Source organism: Apodemus sylvaticus, chromosome X (genome assembly GCF_947179515.1).
Source record: "Apodemus sylvaticus chromosome X, mApoSyl1.1, whole genome shotgun sequence".
In the NCBI taxonomy this organism is placed as follows: domain Eukaryota; kingdom Metazoa; phylum Chordata; class Mammalia; order Rodentia; family Muridae; genus Apodemus; species Apodemus sylvaticus.
The window spans coordinates 87,089,729-87,117,228 of NC_067495.1; the positions used below are offsets into that span (position 1 = coordinate 87,089,729).

Sequence of the window (27,500 nt, forward strand, 5' to 3'; positions counted from 1 at the left end):
GTCATCTTGAGCTTCAAGATGACTACTAATGCTTTCTCTTTAGTATAGAGATTTCCACAATATTGATGCCTTTTGCTTAGCCTAGGGTATTCTGAGCTTCCGGGCTAATATCCACAGTGAGTGACTACCATGTGTGTTCTTTTGTGATTGGGTTACCTCACTCAGGATAATATTTTCTAGTTCTATCCATTTGCCTAAGAAGAAAATAATGTCACATTTATATAATAACGTTTTGGATTTCTAAAAATGAAGTAAAGATAAATGTGCTACCGTTGGAGAGAGGGTGGCTTAGAGCCTGGGTTTTCAAAGGGTCTCATCTGAAAGCTGTGAAGTCTAATGATAATTGATTTCTACCTTGTATAATCCATTTCCCCTTGTGTTTCAATTGCATTGCTAAACATAAGTATTGTATAGATGAAATAAAACTGAGTTATATGAAAAAAATCATGATGGCTATAAATGTGATGTGTCACATGAATGCTTTTGGAAAACAAGGTTTATTAATAATAAATTATTATAGGACACTTCTAAACATTGATTTATAAGGAAAGTATTGAACATTTACCAACATTTTCAAAAGAATAAATAACAAATTAAAGTCTTTAGGAAAGGAAAGGAAAATGGTAAGGCATACTTCATGGCAAATCTGTCTGGACATGTGGTTTTGCAAACAAGGAAAGGAAAGGAAAATGGTAAGGCATAGGTCATGGCAAATCTGTCTGGGCATGTGGTTTTGCAAATAAGATAGTTTATTGTAATGTTCCTTTTCTTCCTTTATATGGCTGCTTCACACTGAAGTGGCTGAGTTGAGCATTTGGAACAAAACTTCTATGATCTGCAAAGACGAAAAAATGTTTACTCACTGTCGCTGCAAACATTGTTCTCTGTTTTATTTATTGTGAAGCTTTTACATGTGTATTCCCTTTATTTCTTATAAGCCACATAAAAATATATTGACCTATGAGATAATAACACACTAAACATTTTTTACCTCTAAAGTTACTAATGCTTTCTCTTTAGTATAGAGATTTCCACAATATTGATGCCATTTGCTTAGCCTAGGGTTCTCAAAAAAAAAATGAAAGAAAGAAAGAAAAAGAAAATATCATCCTGACTGAGGTAACCCTGTCACCAGAGAACCCACATGGTATGCACTCACTGATAAGTGGATATTAGCCCAGAAGTTCGGAATACCCAAGATACAATTCATAGACTCCATGAAGCTCAAGAAGAAAGAAGACCAAATTGTGGATGATTCAGTCCTTCTTAGAAGGGGAAACAAAATATTCAGGGGAGGAAATATGGAGACAAAGTGTGGAGCAGAGACTGAAGGAACAACCATCCATAGATTGCCCCACCTGGGGATCCATCCCATATACAAACTCCAAATCCAGACACTATTGCTGATGCCAAGAAGTGCTTGCTGACAGGAGTCTGATATAGCTGTCTCCTGAGAGGCTCTGCCAGAGCTTGACAAATACAGAGGCAGATGCTCGCAGCCAACCATTGGACTGAGCATGGACTCCCCAAGGAGGAGTTAAAGACTGAAGGAGCTGAAGATGTTTGCAGCCCGAAGAAGAACAACGATATCAATCAATGAGACCCTCCAGAGCTCCCAGAGACTAAACCACCAACCAAAGAATACCCATGGAGGGACCCATGACTCTAGCTGCTTCATGTAGCAGAGGATGGTCTTATCAGTGGAACATCAATGGAGGAGAGGCCCTTTGTCCTCTGAAGGCTCAGTGTCCCATTGTAGGGGAATGCCGAGGCAGGGAGGCGGGAGTGGGTGATTGGATGGGGGAACACCATCATAGAAGCAGGGAGAGAGTGGATGGGATAGAGGGTTTCCAGAGGGGAAACCAGGAAAGGGTTGAATGTAAATAAATAAAATATCCAATTTAAAAAAAAAAGTGAGAACCTTAGACGGTAAAATTGGAGAGTGGTGGTAGAGATGGTTAGCCAGCCTGAAGATATTCTTTGTCTTGGTAATCATTGTACATGTTACTTTTATGAGTATGTTGTGACACTCAATACTCCCCTTCTTTTTAATGTAGAGATGTTTGTGAGCCTTTTGATCCCTGATATTGTGACCAATCTTCTCATTAAAATTGTTTATACACTAACAGAAATATCAACATCGTTTTGTCAGTCTTGATTAGGCAGGAATGAAATAGATTGAATTGAGAGGAGCGGGGAGCAAAGAGAATACCGAATGCCCCCTGCTGAAATCACTGGCCAGTAATTCAGAAACCCATTTTATGAAATCGAGGATACCACGGAAAGAAAAGTTTAATTTTTTAAAATATTTTTTGTTATTATGTTCATTTTTTTATCAGTCCAGTCACTACCTACCTTTTGGTCTACCAACCCACAAATCCTCATCCCATTCCTCCTCTCCCCATATCCAATAGGATGTCTCCATCCTCACTCCACCCCCCACCAGACCTCCCCACTCCGTAGGGCCTGGAAGGTTACATGCACCTTCTTCCACTGAGTCCAGACCAGGGTATATATGTGTAGGGGCCTCATATCAGCTCCTGTATGCTGCCTGGTTGGTGACTCAGTGTCTGAGAGATCTCAGGAAACCGGGTTAGTTCAGACTGCTGATCTTCCTATGGGGTCATTTGGTTTTTTTGTAATATTTTTATTTTCTATATTCTTTGTTTACATTCCAAATGATTTCCCCTTTCCTGGATCCCCCCTCCCCATATGTCCCATAAACCTTCTTCTCTCCATCCCTTCTCCAATCACCTCCCTCCTTTTTCTCTGTCCTTATATTCCCCTCCAATGCTAGATCAATCCTTTCCAGGATCAGGACCCTCTCCATACATCTTCATGCGAGTCATTTGTTATGCAATTTGTGCCTTGGGTATTCAGGGCTTCTGGGCCAATTAATATCCACTTATCAGAGATTGCATTCCATGTGTATTCTTTTGTGATTGGGTTACCTCACTTAGGATGATATTTTCCAGATCAAACCATTTGCCTAAAAATTTTGTGAATTCATTGTTTCTAATTGCTGAGTAGTATTCCATTGTGTAAAGATACCACATTTTCTGTATCCATTCCTCCTTTGAGGGGTATCTGGGTTCTTTCCAGCTTCTGGCTGTTATAAATAAGGCTGCTATGAACATAATGGAGCATGTGTCCTTACTGCATGCCGGGGAATCCTTTGGGTATATGCCCAGGAGAGGTATAGCAGGGTCCTCTGGAAGTCTCATGTCCAGTTTTCTGAGGCACCTCCAGACTGATTTCCACAGTGGTTGTACTATCTTACAGCCCCACCAGCAGTGGAGGAGTGTTACTCTTTCTCCACATCCTCACCAACACCTGCTGTTTCCTGAGTTTTTGACCTTAGCCATTCTGACTGGTGTAAGGTGAAATCTCAGGGTTGTTTTGATCTGCATTTCTCTAATGACTAAGGATGCTGAGCACTTCTTAAGGTGCCTCTCAGCCATCCGAATTTCTTCAGGTGAAAATTCTTTGTTTAGATCTGTACCCCATTTTTAATAGGGTTATTTGGTTCCCTGGGGTCTAACTTCTTGAGTTCTTTGTATATATTGGATATTAGCCCTCTATCAGATGTGGGGTTGGTGAATATCCTTTCCCAATTTGATGTTTGCCGTTTTGTCCTTTTAACAGTGTCCTTTGCCTTACAGAAACTTTGTAATTTTATGAGGTCTCATTTGTCAATTCTTGATCTTAAAGCATAAGCTATTGGTGATCTGTTCAGGAACTTTTCCCCTGTGCCCATGTCCTCAAGGGTCTTCCCCAGTTTCTTTTCTATTAGTTTCAGTGTGTCTGGTTTTACATGGAGGTACATGATCCACTTGGAGTGAAGTTTAGTACATGGAGATAAGAATGGATCAATTAGCATTCTTCTGCATGCTGACCTCCAATTGATCCAGCGCCATTTGTTGAAAATGCTATCTTTTTTCCACTGGATGTTTTTGGCTCCTTTGTCGAAGATCAAGTCACCATAGGTGTGTGGATTCATTTCTGGATCTTCAATTCTATTCCATTGGTCCACTTGTCTGTCACTGTGCCAATACCATGCAGTTTTTAACACTATTGCTGTGTAGTATTGCTTGAAGTCAGGGATACTGATTCCCCCAGAATTTCTTTTGTTGTTGAGAATAGTTTTAGCTATCCTGGGTTATTTGTTATTCCAGATGAATTTGAGAATTGCTTTTTTAACTCTGTGAAGAACTGAGTTGGAATTTTGATGGGGATTGCATTGAATCTGTAGATCGCTTTTGGCGAGATGGCCATTTTAGCTATATTAATCCTGCCAATCCACGAGCATGGCAGATGACACCCTTCAAAATAGCCACAAACAATATATAGTATCTTGGTGTGACTCTAACCAAACAAGTGAAAGATCTATATGACAAGAATTTCAGGTCTCTGAAGAAAGAAATCGAAGAAGACCTCAGAAAATGGTCATTTGGTTTTTAGTGTTCAACAATACGCAACAGTGTACTTTGGATATGAGGAAGAATTCTATTAAAAAATTAAAAGTCATTTAACTCTTCTTTTTGCCTTTTCAAGTTTGTGTCTGGAGACTTTATTTTCTAAAAATGTAAAATGCTAGTATAGTTATGTACTGTATATTTGGTTTATTCCAATATTTACTAATTGAATTTTCCATTAAGTGTGATGCAAATTGGCAATCAATTTAAATAATAATCCATAAGGTTTGATCAGGCTCTAATAGTGTGCTTCTGTGGTGTGGCTCACTCTCTGCCTTTGACCACACACTGAGGAAAAGCAAAATAAGGACACAGGAAGATGGTTACTTCTTAGATAAGAAGCCTCATAATGAAACTTTGGTAACATATTGATCTTTAACTTCTAGAATTGTGCAGAAGTTAGTGTGTGTTGTTTAAAGCTACCTGGTCTACTAAATGTTGTCACATCTTTATTTGGCTAATAAAAATAAATATTGTGATTAATTGGTAGGTGATATTTTTGTGTTATACATACCTGTAGCTATATATGTGCTATTAGATCTTGCTCAGTCAAGTTAACTGCATTCCATATTAAGCTAAATTGAGTATAAGAATTGCAATAGTCTAAAATTGATCACAAAAAATATCAAAGCAACTTACGTATGATGGTTTTCTAAGCAATACTCTCTGCAAGAAATGTCTTCATAATCTAGAAGTACTGGAATTTATCATTATATATATATTTTACATTTATACTTTTCCTGACAATCATCTCCGTTTTACACATTTTGTTCTTGGGGTTTATTACTTGAATCTCTGGTTTGTGACATGAATTATGCAGTTTAGCATAGCAGGGTATTTTAAATAGAATACAACAGCCAGGAAAATGTCAGTTGGTTCATAGAAAGCCAGGGAAAACATTTGAGTAAAGGGACAGATTCGAACTTGAAAATAATGTACTTAGCACAGGTTAAAAGTTAATGGGAAAAACTTCAACCTCATTTGTCCAATTCTACTTTGAAGTAAAAACCATTCTTTACTTTGGGGTTTGAAATTACCAGCTGAAAAAAATTATCCCTAAAACTATAGACATAGTTATTTGTCCTTCTAAAATATACAATATCTGCCAAGATATTGAGGCTTATTTGAAAATATACAGCATTAGTTGTGCACATTGTTAAACATACTGTTTTGGTGACATTTAACAGTGTTCAGTAATTGGCTTAATGAACAGGTGTACAAGTATATTAGTTATGCAGATGTTAATTTGCAGTAACATGTGCTTCCTGATTTGGGGTTTGGGGTCTTGTATAAACTACAACCAGTAAGATTTGTTCCTTAATTAGGAAACCATTACGAAGTATGTGTGTGTGTGTGGTTCCCACCATTAGGACCATTAGTCTTGTTAATGTGCACTGAACTTCAGGAACACTCCTGATAATGCCATTCCTATTGCTTTAGATACTATGCAGGTGTCAGGATAAAATCTACTTTTCAGTAGGAGGTCTTATTGCAGGCAGCAGGGAAAGGGGAAACTGCAGCTCTCCATGTAGCATGGAAAAGCAAACAGGGATATAATCTCTTTCTTTACATTGCATCAGCATTCTCTTTCAAGGTTTCATAAACAAATATGCTGATTTATACAAAGACAGTTGAGTACCATTTGTTACTTGTCAAACTGAATAAACTTTACCTACATTTAAAAGATTATCATCTTTATTATTGTTTGTGGTTCCTACTTTTTTTTCTTCATTTCCAAGGCCACCAGTTTATAAACTGTCAAAAACAAATGAGCTTTTATATGTTTTATTCTGGATTTTTATTTCTATGTTGAAAGAGTCGAAAACTACTAAGGTTAATATAGCAAAGCCACAGAGCTAGGACCTCGAATGAGCAGATGCCACCTGTGAACCAGTGCTAGGACCACTGGAAAAAAGAGAGAAAAAAAATTTGTATTGAAGCATAAAATAGCTCTTGAGTCTCTTGCTTTATTTTTTTTTAAGATGGGGCCAAGGAAACTATTAGCCATTATTTTTGAAAACTTGTCTAGTTTGGTAACTAATTTAAACTTGCTATACCACTTTTATTCTCAAAAAAGTGGTGCACACTGATGAAATGCTTATTGCTTTTTTAAATCTCAGATTTTTAGATGAGTTACATAATATAATACGAGTAAAATAGCCTACAATTACTAAGGAAGCCTTGAGCTATAGATACTTAAGATCTCTAATTTCAATTTCAAGCATTTTGTTTATTTGGAAAACAAAAGGCTCAGACTAGAATTTAATGAAAAATCGTAGCCAAATACAAAGTTGCTGATGAGCATTAGGTACAGCTGTGTTAAGCAGTCGCTTATTGGTTTAAAAATAATATAATATTCATATAATCTTAATCTGACAACATTTCATCCTGTATATGTCTGTTTCATTCGTTTCCTGTGTTAGAGTTTAGGACTATTGAAGTGAAGAACATTCTCTTGACTACTTCTTTGATTGTATTAAATTTCCTGAATGTGCTTTCAGATTTAATTTTGATGTAATTCAAATTCTCTTTATTGACATCAGAAATAGAAATTGTGCTGTCATTTCTTTATGCAGTTGTCTTAAACTGAGGACAGCTTAAAATTAGAATAAATTGAAATGTTGACTCTCATAAGAAAGACACTCTACATTCAGAAGAGTTTTCGAGGAAAATTTGTGGAGGTTTTAAAGAAATATACTAAATGTCATTTTTCTTTCCCCGATTCCTATGATTGTATTTTGGCAATATTGCAAAGAACTTGACACCTGTCACAAAATTATAATTTTCAAGGGAATTATTATCTAGACTCATTAGACTTTCTATTCTTACACTGATTATTCTACTATACCATATAATATTTAAAACTTTTTCTGAAGTTAATTTACTTCATATGTCACTTCTCTGTTACAATAACAGAATTTGTATATCTTACAACTTACACCATTAATGATGGAACCTATGGATTTGCAACATTTCCATACATGCTTTAGCATACTGCAAAAGATTCACAGATGTTGATATCTTTCCTTGGCAAAGATTTATTATGAGTGTTTCCCTTTCACTATTCTTTAGAAAATTTATGTGTGAGGTTTTTAGCCAATATTAAATCAATTGAAATAAAAAAAATCATTATCACCTCAAATTAAACTTTGTTTTCTGCCAATGATAAGGAAAAAAACCCATGATAATCAGTTTTATGTATCAGTGATGAAATATAGCAGTGTGAGTTTGAGTGCAATAATACCACTTGATTGAAAAAGAAAGTCTGTTTTGTGTAACATAATTTTGTGGTCCTGTAGCCTAGAACCTTGTATTTATCATGGAAGAAATAAACCAATAATACTTGAGCACAATTGCTAGAGCATTTCTGTACAGATGGTACTTGGAGACCTCATTTTATGTTTCATTTCCTAAACAGACAGCCAAAGGTTTTACACTAGTGTCTTCCAATTGTGAATTAGGGGAAAACACTTCTGCTCATTGATGCTGCACACCTTGTTGCTACAATCCTCTCAACCATTTGGATAAACAATATATAAATATAGTGTTCTCAGCAAGCCTCCATCTTGGAGGATACGTATTTATGTATATGCAAATTGGTGGTACTCTTGTACAACTTATAATTGCTTTAAACCAATTCTTCCAACAAGACTCAATGGGGAGTTTTACTGTTAAAATCCATTTAACAGCTACAGTTACCTTAGGTGCTTTAAAGTAGTTTCACTGAAAATAATAAATGTCTAAATATTAGCATGTTTTAGGAGAAAAAGCATGTCTTTCTTTTCCCTCAATTAGTCCAAATTAGTGAGATTTTACTTTCATGTTTAATTCCAGTGCTGTTCCAGTTACCTGTAAAGGAGTAATTTATGTTGCACATTAGTGAAAAAGCAGCAATTGATTTTTAGTTCTATTTGGCTTATCTTTTCTGCTTAAGTGCTGATATTTAATTTGTAGGGAAACCTCTAAACAGGTCTATATTTTTATGTTTATCCTCTTCCCTGAGCTTATGAAATAAATACATTTATTGATTTCAGAATCACCTTTATTAATGTAGTTAACATGCCTTACTAATGTTATTTCATGTACTTGGATTAGAACCATTATTGTTTATGAATCAACATTTTTCTTTCAGGTCAAAGGAATGCAGAGGCTGCAGAAGAAAATAGAAGTGGGCCTCCAAAGAAGAAAGTGAAGGAGCTGAGAATTTTGGATACCAAAACAGCCCAGAATCTGTGTATGTAATGTGTTCTGAATAGGCATGGTGGTGATGCCTAATTTAATGTAAACAACCTTATAACTTTGACCAGACCAACTGCTAGAAATAAGGTCCTAAATAAATATAATCCCGGTGTCCTTATGCTGCTTCGCCAAATTGAAGAAAATAATAATTGAACATCATTTAACCTGCTAGAACATATGATTTGTAGAACTTTGGAATGCATTGTCAGTAAAACTTCCATAGTGAACATAACGAAACATAATATAAGATAGTATTGAAAATGTGCTGTTAGGTTGTTCAATTATTATTTTACTGAATAGGTCTGGGATTCATATTTTACAAGTATTTCCTTGTCAGTCTGGACAATTCCTTTAATTGCTATTCTTTTGTTTAAAATAATTGTAATGTGATCTAGTTAAATTGTTAGCCACTACACTTTAAAACTGGTTGCTGATCTCTGAAGCCTTTAACTAAGCAGTGAGCCATTAAATGTGGTATTGGTAATGTAGCTGGATAGTTAAATTGATGGCCATTTGAACAAGCCTCTAAGTTTTACTTTGACATACTTTCTCTTCTAAATTGGATTTAGAATATTTTTTATCACTACAGAAGGGTGCTTAGATACTGATTATACTAAAACACCCTAGTGTGAGGAACTTTAATATGTCCTACATTTCTAATTGCACACAGAATACCATGGAAGATATGTGAGAATGAGATTAACATAAACTGACCATTCTGCTTTCAGGCAAACTATAACAAATGTAGCCACTCTCCTAATAGCTATCAAAAATTTGTACAATACTGCAATGAGAGTTTTCTCCCACAAAGTTTATTTCAGTATTTTTTTTACTACACAATGTGATCATATTATCCATTTAATATATGACTATGAAACTTATTTTAGTTATAGAATTTGAATCCAGTCCCTGTGTTTAGATGGTGAATATTAATTTTACTTTTGCTACCAGTGCAATCATGTAGAGGTTTTCATAAAAATTCACCAAAGGTTTTTTCAGGTTTTACCTCTCAGAGCATATCTATACTCTTATAAGAAATGGGTTTAATTTAGAATGGTATTTATTTAAAGATATTATTTAAAAATACTGTCTGTGTAATTGAAATGTTTCTAGGTAATAGTTGAATGTTTTTTTCTAATATGACATAAAATCTATCTAATGAAGTAAAGGTTGACAAGGAAATGATTCAGCATATTCACCACATGAGTATCAGCAGTAATGCAGAGTACATTGATGAACCCAGCTCTTTAGCTCTTTCCCTGAAAAGTTCAGTTTTCTCCTGCTATATTTGTGGGTGATCCATTCCAAAACTGGCAGTGGCTAACTAAAACTATAGGTAGTATTTAACCCAAGTTTCATATATATATATGTGTGTGTGTGTGTGTGTGTGTGTATAATACTGTTATACACATACACACAAAACACACACACACACACACACACACACACAGAGAGAGAGAGAGAGAGAGAGAGAGAGAGAGAGAGAGAGGCTAGTGTGTCAGTAAAATTTTTGCCCTTGGAAAAAATACTAGAGTTTGCTAACTATAAAGAGAAAAAATATACTTTAGCTCATTGCCGGTCAAAACAGCTCACTTCATAATTGTGAAAAAGCTGAGATCTAGAGAGAAGGAGTTTGGGGGCAAGATATAACTTTCAGATCATGCTCCTGGTGATTGAATTCTTTGACTCCTGCATCTAATAGAATATTTAACAATATATTCAAAGTACCAATAGTTTATTCATCTTGAAGTCATCAACACATTTTTCAAATTTCGTGGAACCAATCACTTTTCTAATCCTCCATGTCTGAAATTTCCATCGGAGAGCAAGCAGGTAGTTTGAGATGTTTTTGGAGAGCATATCATATCTAAATCCTAAGAGTCAACAGATGATGAAGGAGTAGGTAGCATGAATTTCTCAGATGTAATGGTTGATGAAATGTTGGAGTCAGACTAAGATGGCATACAGTTTAATGGCGTTATTGCAAATAAAAGTCTAAGACTCACTAATTAATTATTTCTCCAACTTCCTCTGGAATATTTTTAGATTAAGTTTGAAAAGTAGAGTGAGGTTTACTTTATTATCATTCTTGAGAAATACTATTTTGGAAATATCTGAATATTTTGACATTAAAATCTGGATTATAAAAAGGAAAAAGAAAAATCTAGATTGAATTAAAAAGACAATGTTAATCAATTTTTGGTTGGTCAGTATATATTAGCTTAATATAAAGTGATTATGCATGAGTTATGAGAGATCTAAATAGCAATTTTATTTTGTACATATGGATACCTGAGTTAGAAAATCTATAACATGTGGGATAGTAGATTATTTTGCCAATATAGATAGAGCACTCCATCAAATTGAAGCAGCTTATAATTCTGTAAATTAATATATCACTAACAAAATACCATATTTTGAGTCTATAAAGTGATAATTATATATATACATATGTATGGACTCTTAAATTTTGATACTATTCTGACTTTAATAAAATTCAATTTTATTTTAGCTATCTTCCTTGGATCTTACCGCATGCCTTACGAGGAAATAAAGAACATTATTTTGGAGGTTAATGAAGAATTGCTCAGTGAGGCCCTAATTCAGGTACACTGGAAATCTTTAGTTTTTGTTTTATTGGATATTTTATTTATTTACATTTACATTTCAAATGTTATCCCCTTTCCCGATTTTCCCCCCAGATATCACCTATCCCATGCCCTGACCTCCTGCTTCTATAAGGGTGTGCCTCGCCCCACCAACTACATAAACAATCTCAAAGGAAAAAAAAAAACATGATCATTTCATTAGATGCTGAAAAATCTTTTGACAGAATTCATCCCTTCATGATAAAAGTCTTGGAAAGATCAGGAATTCAAGGCCCATAACTAAACATAGTAAAACAATATACAGCAAACCAGTAGCCAACATCAAACTAAATGGAGAGAAACTTGAAGCAATCCTACTAAAATCAGGAACTAGACAAGTCTGCCCACTGTACCTACCTATACAGAATAGTATTGGAAGTCCTAGCCAGAGAAATTAGACAACAAAAGGAGGTCAAAGGGATACAAATTAGAAAGGAAGAAATCAAAATATCATTATTTGTCGATAATATGATAGTATAATTAAATGACCCCAAAAATTCCACCAGAGAATTTCTAAACCTGATAAACATCTACAGCAAAGTGGCTGGATATAAAATTAACTCAAACAAATAAGTAGCTTTCCTATACTCAAAGGATAAATGAGCTAAGAAAAAATTAGGAAAATGGCACCCTTCACAATCGCCACAAACAATATAAAGTATCTTAATGTGACTCTAACCAAGCAAATATGTGTATGGAAAGAACTTCAAGTCTCTGAAGAAAGAAATCAAATATTTCAGAAGATGGAAAGACCTCCTATGCTCGTGCATTGGCAGGGTTATTATAGTAAAAATGTCCATCTTTCTGAAAGCAATCTACAGATTCAATGTAATCCCCATCAAAATTCCATCTCAATTCTTCAGAGGTAGAAAGGGAAATTTGCAAATTCATTTAAAATAACAAAAATCCCAGGATAGGGAAAACTATTCTCAACAGTAAAAGAAATTCTGGGGTAATCAGCATCCAGGACCTCAAGCAATACTACAGAGCAATAGTGTTAAAAACTGCATGGTATTGGTACAGTGACAGGCAGGAAGATCTATGGAATAGAATTGAAGATCCAGAAATGGATCCACACACCTATGGTCACTTGATCCTTGACAAAGGGGCTGAAAACATCCAGTGGGTAAAGAGTAGCCTTTTCGAAAAAAGATAGCCTCTTCAACAAATGGTGCTGGCTGAACTGGCAGTTAAACCTGATTTCATTGCTTTTTTTTTTTTTTTAAGTTACTTTGAATTATTTCGCATATCAATTTTTATTTATACCATCTAAAAGCATGGCATTAAAAGTCTTGATGATACTGTAGCCAACAAAATATTGCCTATGCAAAGACATGTATTTTAATTTCTTAGCCACTCTGAGAGGTGTTCGCATGTTGCAGAATCAGCACATATGTTGCTTGCTTTGTTCTTGCCAATCTTCCTCTTTTTGTTTGTTGCTAAGATCTTCAGGGGGTCTTCCCTCGTCAAGTCTTATTTTGTAATAATTTGTATGGAAGATATAGATTTCTTGTTGGAGCAAAAAATCTTCTGCCCAATCTAATATATTTTTTGTTTGTTTGTTTGTTTCTTTCTTTCTTTCTTTCTTTCTTTCTTATTTTTTCTTTCTTTCTTTCTTTCTTTCTTTCTTTCTTTCTTTCTTTCTTTCTTTCTTTCTTTCTTTTTTTTTTTTTTTTTGAAATTAGGACTTCTCTAGGATGGACCAATTTAGTAGTCCTTTCTAAAATCAAGTCTATCTTAACCCTTGTGCTAACTGTATCAGTATTTTTTTTCTTTTTTTTAATTTGATATATTTTTATTTACATTTCAAATGATTTCCCCTTTTCTGGCCCCCCACTCCCCGAAAGTCACATAAGCCCCTTTCCCTCCCCCTGTTCTCCCACCCATCCCTTCCCACTTCCCTGTTCTGGTTTTGTCTTATACTGATACACTGGATCTTTCCGGAATGGAGGAGTGACCCTGACATATTTTAAAACATAATGTCATGATCCAACCAAAGAGGGGCAGCTAGTTTCATTTAGTCTGCCTTGTTCATTTCAATTATTGTCCAAAATCATATTTTGGGTGAGTGCAGGTGTCTCTGGAGGACAGAGGCATCAGCTTCCCCCCAGGAGCTGAGATTCCACACAATTACAAACTACCCTTCGTGTATAATGGGAGCTGAACTCAGATACTCTCTGAGAGCATACTTTCTCTTCCCTTGACCCAGCTCTCCAGCCTGAGCCTTCTGTGTTTTCTTGGTTTCTATTTGACAAGAATTTTTTGAAAAGCCAGATTCTTCATTGTCCAATAGAGAACCTTTTTGTCTCATTTCCTATCCTGGTCAATCCAAATTGATTCTCTCTTATTTAAAATATATGATTGGATAAGACATCAGAGTTTTTAAGGTTAATTTAGTTTTATCTGGATGAGTCATATTATGGCAGAAAGATGGTCCTCAGGTGAAATAATTATAGCCTTGCTGTTCCCCCAAGTGTTTGCTTTTCTTGTGCCAAATAGATATCCCTGGGACTCCCAAACTAGATATGTTTGCTTCAATGATGTGAAAGTAACATCAATTTGCCATTCCCATGAAGTGTTTACCATTTATGTCTAATTACCATGTAGCACATCGATAATGCACAGCATTAAATATGTATCATCAGATTAACTTTGTTGTAAGTTCTGTTTGATTACAGTGCTAAACTCCATCTATGCATAATCACAGTTTGTTACTCATGTGGATTGGTTGTCTCCTTGTCTCCTCATGGCAACTGAAAACAACACAAAAAAAACAATTAAGGACATATTGTTTGCCAGGAATGTGAATTAACACTGGTTTTTTGTCTCCTCCAGTCGGTCAATAAACTATTCGTCATTAGACAACTAGAAAATAGTGCATATTTGAAAGGATAAATGACCTACTTTAAAAATCTACATTTATTTAATTAAAAAATCTACTTTTATTTAATCAACTAGTATTTAGCCTGTATAATGTTGAAAATAATTTTTGAATGTCAAACCCAGATATAGAACACTGAAAAAGAAATAAAAGCAGCAGTTTCAAGATTGTTAAACTTTAGGAGAAATATTTAAAAAATTAAAGTATGTGTTATTTGAGATAATTAGTGCTTACAAATAATTCTTAAATGCTGGAGAAATACTGGTAGAGAAATTATATTTGTTAGGCATGTATTAAGTAAGATTTACATAGAAGGATAGCATATAGTGCAGCAAATTTTCAAAGATATGTTAATTCAGTAAAATTGGGAAGGACTCAGCAGGTTCTGAACATGGTAGTATAAAATAGTAGTGCAACTTTCTTTGAATATAGTTCTAATTAACATATTGCATATTGTTTAATAAATATAGAGAGTAGATCAAAGTAGTAAAAACAGTGCTTAACAAATAGCAGTAACAGAAGTAGTAAATATTTTCTTTTTTCATTCCAGTTGTGGCACATAGCAAGAAACATTGTCTATACTCATTATTATTTCAGAATTAAAATATTTATTAGACCTGCCACTAGATCTTGCATCTATTGTTATACACAACTTGCTTTACTAAATATGTTGACAACTATTTCAATATAATTGGTTTCATTTTTTAATGAAATGCATTAGATTTTATTCTGGGAATTTATTCCAACATGAAGAAAGAAGCCCATGGAACAACCAATAAGGAGAGAACCTGATAGATATGCTTCCTGTGGTACTGTGGTTGTGGTAGATTTTGTGGAAAAAATTCATCTTACACTAGACTATAAAGTATTACCAAAATTGAATAAGTGTTTATTAGAAGTGAATGGTGGGCAGATATTTGAGGACAATGAAGGACAGACAATATCTTTTATAATTCAGACACATTTCTGAATTAATATAGGATAGCAGTGAATTGTTTGGGTCCTATTATACAAACAGAAATCACAATCTAATGACTAGTAGTCTACCTTAAATGTCAAACTAGTGAATATGGGCAACATTCAACTAATGTAGCTATTGTCTGTCTGTCTGTCTGTCTGTCTGTCTGTCTGTCTGTCTATCTATCTATCTATCTATCTATCTATCTATCTATCTATCTCTATCTCAAGTGTTTTCTATTAATAAACAGAAAAATCCAAAGTACTTTTTTAAAGTACAAAATAAAGAATGCCCTGAGCTATACAGGCATTAATGAGGGAGGGGTAAATAACTTGGATTTAACATATATATTCATTGAAAAGGTTTGGTTACAAGATGGTTGTTAACACTTGGATGTTTTTAAAAAAACAGAGACACAAACTAGATAGGAGAAAAAATCTAGGACACAGTAGAAAAGAATTACATGTATTATTATACTATATTATATTTCAATGATAAGAATTGAGGCCAGTACAGAAAACAAGATCAGAGGGTCATTTGCAAGAACTGATTCTTTTTTTTTTTCGATGTATTTTTTATTTACATTTCAAAATGATTTCCCCTTTTCTGCTCCCCCACTCCCTGAAAGTCCCATCAGCCCCCTTCCCTTCCCCTGTTCTCCCATCCACCCCTTCCCACTTCCCTGTTCTGGTTTTGCCCTATACTGCTACACCGAGTCTTTCCAGAACAAGGGGCCACTCCTCCATTCTTCTTGGACCTCATTTGATGTGTGGATTATGTTGTGGGTATTCCAGTTTTCCAGGCTAATATCCACTTATTAGTGAGTGTATACCATGATTCACCTTCTGAGTCAGGGTTACCTCACTTAGTATGATGTTCTCCAGCTCCATCCATTTGTCTAAGAATTTCATGAATTCATTGTTTCTAATGGCTGAATAGTACTCCATTGTGTAGATATACCACATTTTTTGTATCCATTCCTACGTTGAAAGACATCTCGGTTCTTTCAAGTTTCTGGCTATTATAAATAGGGCTGCTATGAACATAGTGGAGCACGTATCCTTATTACATGGTGGGGAATCCTCTGGGTATATGCCCAGGAGTGGTATAGCAGGATCTTCTGGAAGTGAGGTGCCCAGTTTTCTGAGGAACTGCCAGACTGATTTCCAGAGTGGTTGTACCAATTTGCAACCCCACCAGCAGTGGAGGAGTGTTCCTCTTTCTCCACACCCTCTCCAACACCTGCTGTCTCCTGAATTTTTAATCTTAGCCATTCTGACTAGTGTAAGGTGAAATCTCAGGGTTGTTTTGATTTGCATTGAAAATCTATTGAAATTCTTGAGACTTCCAATGATAGAAAGGTGACAAATAGAAGGTGAGGGAATACATTCTGTAGACCACCTATGGTGAGGCAATGGGTGGTGATAGTGAAATCAGAATAAAAGTAATATGCACATCAAGCTAGGATAAATTACAACATAGACACCATAGACCCTTATTTAGTGGCTACAGTCAGGGAAAGAAATACGTTTTGCGTTTATTTTTAACTGACACATAGGAACATAAAATAGCTCATATTAATAGAGTACCATATAATTTTGTTACATATATACATATCTTTAAGCATTTGTCATATGATTACAATGAAAACTTTCAAAATCTCTTCTTGTCACTATTAACAGTACATTAGCATCATCTACTATCCCCCTATTACATAGAATATTTTTTTTAATATCTACAATTGTAGTTATGTCTAGTATTGGTTGTTTTATAGGTCTCTTTTAAAATATGCTGAACACTAGATTCCTGTACTTTTAAAGTAAATGTTATGCTTATTTATGATATTCTACCCTCTACCTCTCTTCATTTAAGGAACAATTACAGAGGATGGAACATTCTGGCTTTTCATTTGTTGCTGTCTCATCACCTACTTCATTTTTTTCTACCATCCTCTCATTTTCTCATTTCCTCTCTTTTCATTTTTTAAAAAAATATTCTTTATGTAGAGAAAGCTAAAATATGTGCCAATAATGCCTCAGGTAAAATGTAGCTCTACAACACTTAATAACTGAAAACCTATACTCAAGAATATTTCTGTTCACCTCCTACTTATAACTTACATGTATTCTGGCTGCCTTATGGTTCTGAAACACAGTTGAAAATCTAAGACTTCAGTTCATGCATGGCATAAAACCTACACCTTTCCACATGATTGTGTTCTTAAATGTGATTTTTACATCTCAAAATAGATTACATGAACTATATAACTCATTCCTGAATACTAACCATTCCTGAATACTGATAGAAGCAAAGGTCATTTAATCCATCCCCTGAATTCTAGGCAGTGCTACACCTAAGTCTTCAAAAATAAATGAGTATCTATTGATTCTGGAAGAAAAAAGATTGTTCAACTTCCCTCAATTAACCAGTTGTAGTGTATAATTATTCTTACAGTCAGGAAGTTCATGCATGTGTAATGGTAGAGCTCGTTTTTGTCTCTTCAATCCATCTTTGTAATTATTGATCTATTTGCATGGCTATCAACCATCAGTATTTTATTCAGGTTTGTGAGTCTCCATGTGTTTGTGAATTTTATGAGAGTTGATAGCTTTACAAGACTACAGGTATAACAATTAAGGCTATAAAGGCATCACTATTGTGGGATTTTACAACAATTTTTTTTTAAATAGTAACTAGTATTCTCCACATTTGTTTTCTTAATTTTTTAAAGAAAGTAAAACATTAGAATTGAAAGCAACAATCTTAAAGCATTTCTTACTTATTTTTCATCATAGAGGAATACATATTTGTGATGTTTCTGCCACACACTGATATTTTTATTCATGAGTTGTTTTTTGTTTTCTTTTTAGCTTTTGTATTCTCTTGCCTGTTTTGACAGCAGTTTTGTTTTTGAGCATTGTGTACTAATTTCACTCTATTATTTATCTAAATCTAATCCAAGCAAATACTGTGTCTGTTCATCATCATTTTTTTCTACATTGAATTTTTTGAAGAAAAATAAGTATTTCATTTGTTACTAACACTGGCTGTTTTCTTATTTGCAAGGAAAGGAAAGGTAGCTTTAAGAAATTAATCTTTCCTTATACCATTTAGTGTGAAAAATTTACCCTTCTTGGAAGGACAGCTTTAAGAAATTAAACTTTGCTTATAATATTTAGTGTGAGAAATTTATCCTTACAATTTGAATAAAAACAAACTTGTTCAAAATTGTGTAAAATGTCTCTTAGTGTTATCTTATTTTTCTTATCTTATACAACTCCAAGAAAAATTAGTCCTATTACTTAAGAAACAAGGGTAACAGCTAGTAAAAAGTATTGAATTTAAAAAAGATTTGATTAGCAAAGGATTTATTAACCTATAACAGTTGAATACATTTCTAAAAGCATTGTATTATTTTTCCAAGGATGATAGTCAGAAATTGGTTATACCTCAGATTATATCCTCACGTAGCTCTTTCCACGTTTCTGTGATTCTGTATCTTCAAAGCAAATTAGAATTTACCAAATCATCATATTTAATAAAGATATATGATAAGTATATTAGAATTCATTCTAATATAATATGGTTAACACACTATATTATAATGCATTGTAGTGTGAGATAAAATATAAACATATGTTAACTGTTCTGTATCTGTATTATAGATAAGCAGTCAGGGAGGAAAGAGGAGTTATCTCTTCAAGAAAGAGTTAAATCTGTGGTTGACATATTGATTCACTTTCTATATATGCATTTTTATAGCTCCATAACAAAATAAATCCATTTAAAATCCTTTAGTTAGTGAACACACATAAAGCATGTTTCCTTACCTTATACTTACATTGTGAGCATTGGATTGTGAGATTCTGTCCTCTAGACGCTTATAGCAGCATACACTGCCAGTTTTGATTTAAGTTTCTGTACAATGAATATAGCAGATCTAAAATTGTCCCCAGTTGCAAACCATTGTTTTCCAAATTAATTTTTCTTTTGTTAGAAGAGTAGTAACATTTCAGAATTTGATATATACAAGTAATTCCTCTTTTCTAAGTTTATTACAAACTCAATGACTTAAGATTTACATATTTGATTAGTATAGATCCCAATCAAAACCATAACTTTATGAAATCTGCTTTTGCTTCTCACTCAATTCCAAAATGCCATGGTTAGGCAGTGTTTAAATTAGAAACCATAAACATTCTCAGTTTGGAAACATCTAATAATATTACCATGAGTTGGCTTTTTCTCCTTTATTACATAGTAGCCGAATTGTGTGCTTTATATCTAGAGCTTAATAAAGTTGACATGCTCCATTTCTGCTTGCTTAGCTTTAAAGTATGGCAGGTAAGTTAAATAATATCACACAATCAATCTGGAATTAAAACTTAGTTCATATGATTAGTTCATTAATGTTTTTAACACACCATTGTTTACCTACCTTTCACCCTATTGTGGTATATAGGTGAGTGACTGACTTGATTTTACCGTTGGAAAAGAATAACATGTATCTACTAAAGTCTTCTTGTCTAAACACATTATAAAATATCTCTCATTAGAAATAAGAGTTTATATTTAATTATATTTTTTAAAAAATATTTATTTATTTACACTCCATATTTTATCCTACCCCACCACTCCCTCTCCAGCCTCCGATGCTTCCACATCCCATACCTCGTCCCCACAGTCCTGTCTCCATGTGGATTTCCCCAACCCCCACTCCCCCTCACCTCTAACTTTCCTGGGGGCTCCAGTCTCTTACGGGTTAGGTGCATCATGTCTGAATGAATACAGACCCAAGGTCCTCTGCTGTATGTGTGTTGAGGCTCTCATATTAGCTGGTGTGTGTTGCCTGGTTGGTGGTCCAGTGTCTGAGAGATCTCAGGGGTCCAGATTAATTGAGACTGCTGGTCCTCCTATAGAGTGGCCCTTCTCCTCAGCTTCTTTCAGCTTTTCCATGTCAGGGTCCAGCCTTGACACAGGATCAGAGTTTTCAACTGGAAGCAGGGATATCTGGAAGGCACATAATAAATATACACAGGCTACTTCTTGGGTACAAGCTGACAGGAAATTTTTCAAGGCTTAAAGTTTCTCTTCTCTCTCACTCTCTGCTCTTTTTCTCTCTCGCTCATTTACTTGCAGCTTGAGGCTGCACAAGCTCTGCATTCTTCTTTTTTCCTGTGTGCTTTTCTTTTCTTACACTCTCATGCTCACGCACACCTCTATGCGTTCCCCTTTCACCCCCCCACACACCCTTTATAAACATCTCTCTCTCTCTCACACACACACCACATGCATTTTCCTTTCACTCACACACACACATTCCATACACACCTCACATTCTTTCTTCACTGACTCTTAATATTTTCTCTTCACTCATTCTTCACATGCTCTTCTCATGTTCTCTGCATTCGCTCTCTTACTTGCTCTTCACATGCTCACTACTCGCTCTCTACATGTTCTCTTGTCTTTCCATTGCCTCAGTCTTTTATTGATACTTTTATTTTTTTTAAACTTGAAAACATTTTACATTTACCAACATGAATCTCTTGAACAATATAAACAGAAAAGCACTGTCCTTCCTTCCTTACTTTCTTATTTCTTTCTCTTTCTCTTTTTCTTTCTTTTCTCTTTCTTCTTTGTGTCTGCTTAACAACTTCCTTCTTCCTCTTCTTCCTCCTCCTCCTCTTTTGCTTCTTCTTCCTCTTTTTATTGAATCAACCCTGCTCTACTTATATGGGGGAGGGGGGAACTGGGAAAGGGGAAAGCTTTTAGAATGTAAACAAAGAATATAGAAAATAAAAAAAATATAAAAAGAATAAATAAAACATAAAAAGGAACAGATTTAAACTTTAAGACAAGAAAGAAAGAAAAAAAGAAAGAAAGAAAGAAAGAAAGAAAGAAAGAAAGAAAGAAAGAAAGAAAGAAAGAAAGAAAGAGAAAGAAACAAACGAACAAAGGAGAACAAGAGAGGAGAAACGGGAGGAGAGGGGAGGGGAGGATGGAGACCATTCAAGCTAATTCACTTTCTTGGAGTTATATCTTATTACTACTGTGTATCTTATTAGTCCCCTCAAAACTCAATTGCATGTACTTCCACTTGAGTTACTTAGATTTCCTGTGATATAATTTGCATTGGATATTTTATGTTAAAAGATAATGGAGGATGGTGGTATGACTCAGACATAGGAGTCTTTCTTGGTGTCTCTGTGACCCTGAGTTTAATTCTTAACACCAAACAACTAACTGAAAAATGAACAAATGAATTAACTAACACAGTAATGGGAAAATCTACAGATGTTGACTAATGTATTATGCACTTGTATGTGATTCTTCATGCTCTGCTAGTACTAACTTCTATTTTATTGATACTTTTAAAGTAGGTAGAAAAAAAAGACATTGTATAATCATTGCCAAATCAAATTTAAAAGAGTAACCACATCTTACAAAGAATCAAGAATTACAATTGTTCCCCAAAGCTTTAAGCTTCCCTTATTCCCAGGCCTATAGCCAAAGTAATAATAATTGTAAACTTATCATTATTTAAACTTTAACTTACTATACTTCAGAGCTCAGAGCTCCGAGACCAGCTACTTGCATTTTCCTGTGAAGCTCTAATGATAAATGACATGGGCAAAGCTGCCAGGCAGTGGCCAGAGAGAGTCAAGTTAACCCTTAATTTAGTCATTCTGCTAGTTTTCCCACTGTTTTGACTTAGTTTTACTAATATAAATTTTTACATATTTTATACTTGCTTATCCAGGAACCACTCTCAAATGCTGTATAAAACTTATTTCATAACTTTATGAAATAAGTTTTTCTTTCTTGGGGTCCCAATGTTGGCTCTAATTCATTTTCTAATAATTTCATCAAACTCTCTTTGCAAGTCAAGCATTAATCTAGAACTACAATTATGCAATTAGAACATTGTTTCCAAAATGGAACAGACAGCATGCACCTGGGCCATTAGGACTGTGTTGTGCTGTGTCCCATGACTCAATTTTTAATTGTTTAAGAACCATTACATCGGGAAACGTCTAGTTCCACAGAATCTGCCAGAGCAGAAGGAGAAAGAAGAAAGTCAGATATAATAGAATAATTATGCACAACAAGGCCAAGTGCAAAGCAGTCACAAACAAATGAAATCTATACAGCCTTTGTCCAGGCTAAGGTTAGGAGAAATGGGGACAACTGTTGTTATAAATAGCTGCCACAGGCTACTGAGACGTCTTCATCCAGGCCTACTGCAGGTAGTATTATTTTCTTATTTCACATGGTGGTTCCCCTGGAGGGATGTGTCTCCTATTTCTGAGGGATCCAGGCACCATCCTTTTCTACAAAATGTTGCTGCAGGCCTCTGAGATGTCTCCATCTTTGCCTACTGCAGCAGTCCCTGTCATTGTTTGCTGTCCCCAGCATTTCCCTAATTCAACAACAGGGTTCAGCAGCTTCTGTCCATTGGATGGGTGTAAATATCTGCATCTGACTCTTTCAGCTGCCCGTTGGGTCTTCCATAGTGCGGTCATGCTGGGTTCCTTTTGGTGAGCACTCCATAGCATCAGTCATAGTGCCAGGCCTTGGGGCCTCCCCTTGAGCTGGACCCCACTTTGGGCCTGTGGCTGGACCTTTTTTCCCTCAGCCTCCTCAACATTTCCATCCCTGTAGTTCTTTAAGAGAGGAATAATTATGGGTCAGAGTTGTGGCTGTAGGATGTCCCCACTCTCCCGCATTAAATGCCTGTCTTCCTGCTGGAGGTAGACTCTATAAGTTCCCTCCCCTTACTCTCAGGCATTTCACCTAAGGTCCCTGCCCTTTGAGTCCTGAGAGTCCCTCACCTCCCAGGTCTCTGGTACATTCTAGAGGGTTCCCCTAACCTCCTACCTCCAGAGGTTGCCTGTTTCCATTCTTTCTGCTGGCCCTCAGGGCTTCAGTCCTTTTCCCTCACCTAATGCCAGATCAAGTTCCCCTCTGTCCCACAAGTCCTGCCCTCCACTTTCCCTCCAAGGTCCCTCCCTCCCTCCCTCCTTGTGATTGTTTTCTACTCCCTCCCAAGTGGCATTGAGGCTTCCTCACTTGGGCACTTCAGTTTGTTGACCTTTATGAGTTCTGTGAACTGTATCTTGGATATTTTGTACTCTTTTTTTTCTAATTTCCACTTATTAGTGAGTACATGCCATGCTTTTTGCTTTGGGTCTGAGTTACCTTTTTGAGTTCCATCCATTTGCCTGCAAAACTCAAGATGTCCTTGTTCTTCATAGCTGAGTAGTATTCCAGTGTGTAAATGAACCACATTTTCTGTATCCATTCCTCTGTCCTGGGACATCTGGGTTGTTTCCAACTTCTGGCTATCACAAAAACGGCAGCTATGAACATAGTGGAACATGTGCCCCCTGTGGCATAGTGGACAACTTTTGGGAATATTCCCAAGAGTGGTATAGCTGAGTTTCAGGTAGATCTATTTCCAATTTATATTTAATTATGTTTTAAAACATCATCTTCAACACATGAAGTACATCTTTGTTATTACTTATTATTGTTTGTACTTTTTAATAATTACATAGTTAACAAGGAATAATGACCTAGTATTAATAAATGCAATGAAAGAAACATTGAATTCTGTATCTCCATTAATAAGTATCCTTTTGGTACATTGAGTGTATTGTTTTACTATTATTATGATCATTATTTATTTTAATTTAAATGAAGGATTCATCATGACAGTCTCACATAAGGAAATAATATAAACATTTTGTTCTTGTTATAACTTCTCTACATTATACTATTATGTGTGTGTATGTATGTGTGTGTGTATATATATATATATATTCTTTGCTTATAACATTTAGTTTGAAAACTTTACCCTTCTTACAATTTGAATAAAAACATATAAATACATATATACATACATATATCTGTATATATATATATATATATGTGTGAAAATAATTTCCTACGTAGGAAGAGCAAATAAGATACTGAATATTCTTCCTTTGTGCATTATTAGCATTTCTATTGCTGTGCTGAAATATCTTGACAAAAAAAAAATAAAACAACTTGGGAAGGAAAGGGTTTGTTTTGCTTAGAAACCTGGAGGACTTGATGTAAAAGTCATGGAGGAGTGCAGCTCTTCATGACTCTCTCAGACTGATTTCTTATAGCACCCAGGACCACCAGCCCAGAGTTGGTAGTACCCACAATGAGCTAGGGACTCTCACAGGAATTACTAATTAAATACATTACAGACTCACCTACAGAGTGATTTTAACACAATTTTTAAATTAAATATAGCTTGCTCATATATGTTCCTTCTCCCAAGTCCTTCCAGATCCTTCCTTTTCTACACACCCAACTGTAAAATATTTCTCAAAAACAATCCAATAAAATGGCAAAATTAAGAAAACAAAATAAAATGCCACCCAAAAGGGGGAGATAACACAGAGAAAGAGAGAGGAATTGGGAGAGGGAGAAGGAGAGGGAGAGGGAGGGAGGGATGGAGGGAGAGAGGGAGAGAGGAGAGAGGGAGAGAGAGAGGGAGAGAGACAGAGAGAGAGATGGAGAGACAGAGAGAGGGACAGACAGAGAGAGGGAGAGAGAGAGAGACAAAGAGAGAGAGGGAGAGAGAGACAGAGGGACAGACAGAGAGGGAGAGAGAGAGAGACAGAGAGGGAGAGAGAGAGAGAGAAAGAGAGAGAGACAGAGAGAGAGAGAGCATTGTATCTTAGTCAACTGCTGACCCAGTGACGTTACCATGGATCTCTCCTCTCCTAAAAGATATAAATTACAGTTCAGTTGTTAACCTTCACCTTGTTTGCTAAATTTTCATTCATTCACTCAGTCATTCTTTTTTTTAAATATAAAATATATAAACAATCACATTGATGCAAAGCAACAGAAGGAAAAGGGACTAAGAGAAGGCCCTCCTGTTCCCCACTGCAACATCCCACATGGCCATCCTGGCTCTATTTCAAATTCATGGGATCTATTTTTCACTTATTGTTGTTATATGCATATCTTTTTGTCTTTTATATCTTTTTGTATGTATCTTTCTAAATATAACGTGATCACGCTCTATGATGCTTCTATATATGTTTTCAGGGCTGACTATTTGGTATTAGATACTCAAAAATAAATATCTTTCTTCAAAAACTGCTTCTTATTTTATATTCTAGAATACTGTTCATATTTATTTCTTTATTTTATATTTATTTTTATCTGCTTATTTTCTACTATGCCATTACTGCGTATTCAGAATATTTTTAATAAGATGCTAATATTATGACTGTACCACTATCTTTGCCTTTTGCTTGTTTATTTTATGCAGTTCCTTTAGTATCAGTCAGAGTTATAATTCAGTATACTGCTTCTATGGTAATTGTTATAATAAGTTTGATAAGTATGATAACTTTTTAAATGAAACATAACTACTCAGGAGGAAGATATTGTTGGTTGTTGAGAAATTACAGTTTGTCATGCAGTAGTTATTTGTTGTCCTAAATTTATGAGGGATATTTGAGGTATTATAGAATAGATACTAATCAGGATACATGTAACATAAAAATTGCTCATTCTCTTTCGGCAGGAACAGTAAGAGTTCCAAAGAACACCTGAATTTTCTCAAATAATTTTGGGGGAAAGTTTGCCAGTCATTTCCCATACATCCCAATCATGGATTTCTCTTCTCAGGTTTTGTGCCAAGGGATATTTACAATCGTGCTGTGGCAGGTATGGTGACAAGGACACCACCACAAAGGACAGGCAGGAGGGTGACTTATTGCTGATGCGACAAGCTATCACATTGTGACAGTGAAATTGGACTACATTTTGAGAAAATGTTAGGTTAACAAAAAAAGAAACTACTTAATCAAAGTAACACCAGTCATGCCTTAAAAAAACATATTTGTATACTCTGTTGTATATTTAACATTAAGTCATTTTATTTTGAAATTTGCATTTGCATATATTTTCAAATCATCTGTACATGCCATCTATCAGTACTGTTTTGCATTTTTTCTTAGAGTAGTGGAAGAGTTAGATATATAAATATTTATAAATATGGGCACACATCGCTAGTTGAAAAGAAAATCCTATTTTGAAGATTGCACAGAAGACTGTTATTGTTTTTGTATCTGTTAGAAAATCAGTGCTCCTGGCCAAATACATTTTTATGCATTATTTTCATAGACAATTTGAATATTGCTTTGAGGTAGAAATAGAAATATTTCAAAGAATACAAAACTGGACTCTTTTTGCAAAACCTAAATTTCTGTTTGATAAGTTCCCCTTTATTTATCATGTAAATAAATGGCACAGACATGACCTGTTCATAATCATGTCACTTTTTTCCTTATTCTTTTAAAAGTTGTGGATTTCTTCATGAGAATATATTCACATATTTTAAAGCAGTATACAAAAATTTGATAATTATTTTCTGAAACAATAGCCATGACAAGATTAGACTTGAAGTAGTTTTGGTGTTTGTTTGTTTCATTGATTTTTAATGCTTAAATGGTTATTGTTTAGAGGAAAACGAAACTTAAAATGGGTATATTCTTTTGAAATGTGAAGAACATAAAGTAAAATATAAAAACAAGTCTTGTAGCTAGCAACCTTCAACACTCATGGAGACCCAGACCTGTGAGCTCTGCTCCAGGCGAATGAACTGTGGCACACTGTCTCTTCTGCATGGCTCAACAACAGCATGCAAAGTCCCGCTTAGACTTGTAATCCAATAGTAGCATAGTATCTAATAGCTAAACTGACCATCACAAAGGGGGTGAGCAGTATTACTGGGCAACACATGTATAAACCCCAAAAATAAGGATAATACCAGGTGTGGTACTGTTTAAATGAAAATTATATTTTTATTTAACTCTAAGAACAAAGAACAAGAACACACAAATATGATTTTAAAGTTTTAAATATGGTGTCCTAGTTAGTGTTTTTGTATTGCTTCATGAAACACAATGACCAAAAAGCAAGTTTTGGAAAAAAGATTTATTTGCCTTACAGTCCCATATTTATGTTTATCAAGAGTAAGTCAAGACAGGAACTCAAACAGGATTGACACCTAGAGGCAGGAGGTGATGAAGAAGCAATAGAAGGGTGCTGGTTACTGGCTTACTCCACAAGGTTTGTGCATCCTGCTTTCTTTTAGAAACAAGGGCCACCCCCATTCACAATGGACTGGACCCCATAAAACTCCCATAAATCACTAATTATGAAAATGCCTTACAGACTCGTTTATAACCTGATATAATGGAAGCATTTTCTTTTTCATTTCTTTTCTTTTGTTTTCTTTTCTT

General features: G+C 35.0%; 1 protein-coding gene across 3 annotated transcripts in view; it reads left to right on the top strand.

Moving 5' to 3' along the window:
- The window catches only part of Diaph2 (diaphanous related formin 2), a 714,153-nt gene that overhangs the window by 299,152 nt on the left and 387,501 nt on the right, over nt 1-27,500 (top strand). For all 3 annotated transcript variants that reach the window (XM_052170671.1, XM_052170672.1, XM_052170673.1), the window contains 2 exons: nt 8,608-8,709; nt 11,227-11,321. In XM_052170671.1, the coding sequence (XP_052026631.1) occupies nt 8,608-8,709; nt 11,227-11,321 (197 nt within the window). The remainder of the gene's footprint in view (nt 1-8,607; nt 8,710-11,226; nt 11,322-27,500) is intronic.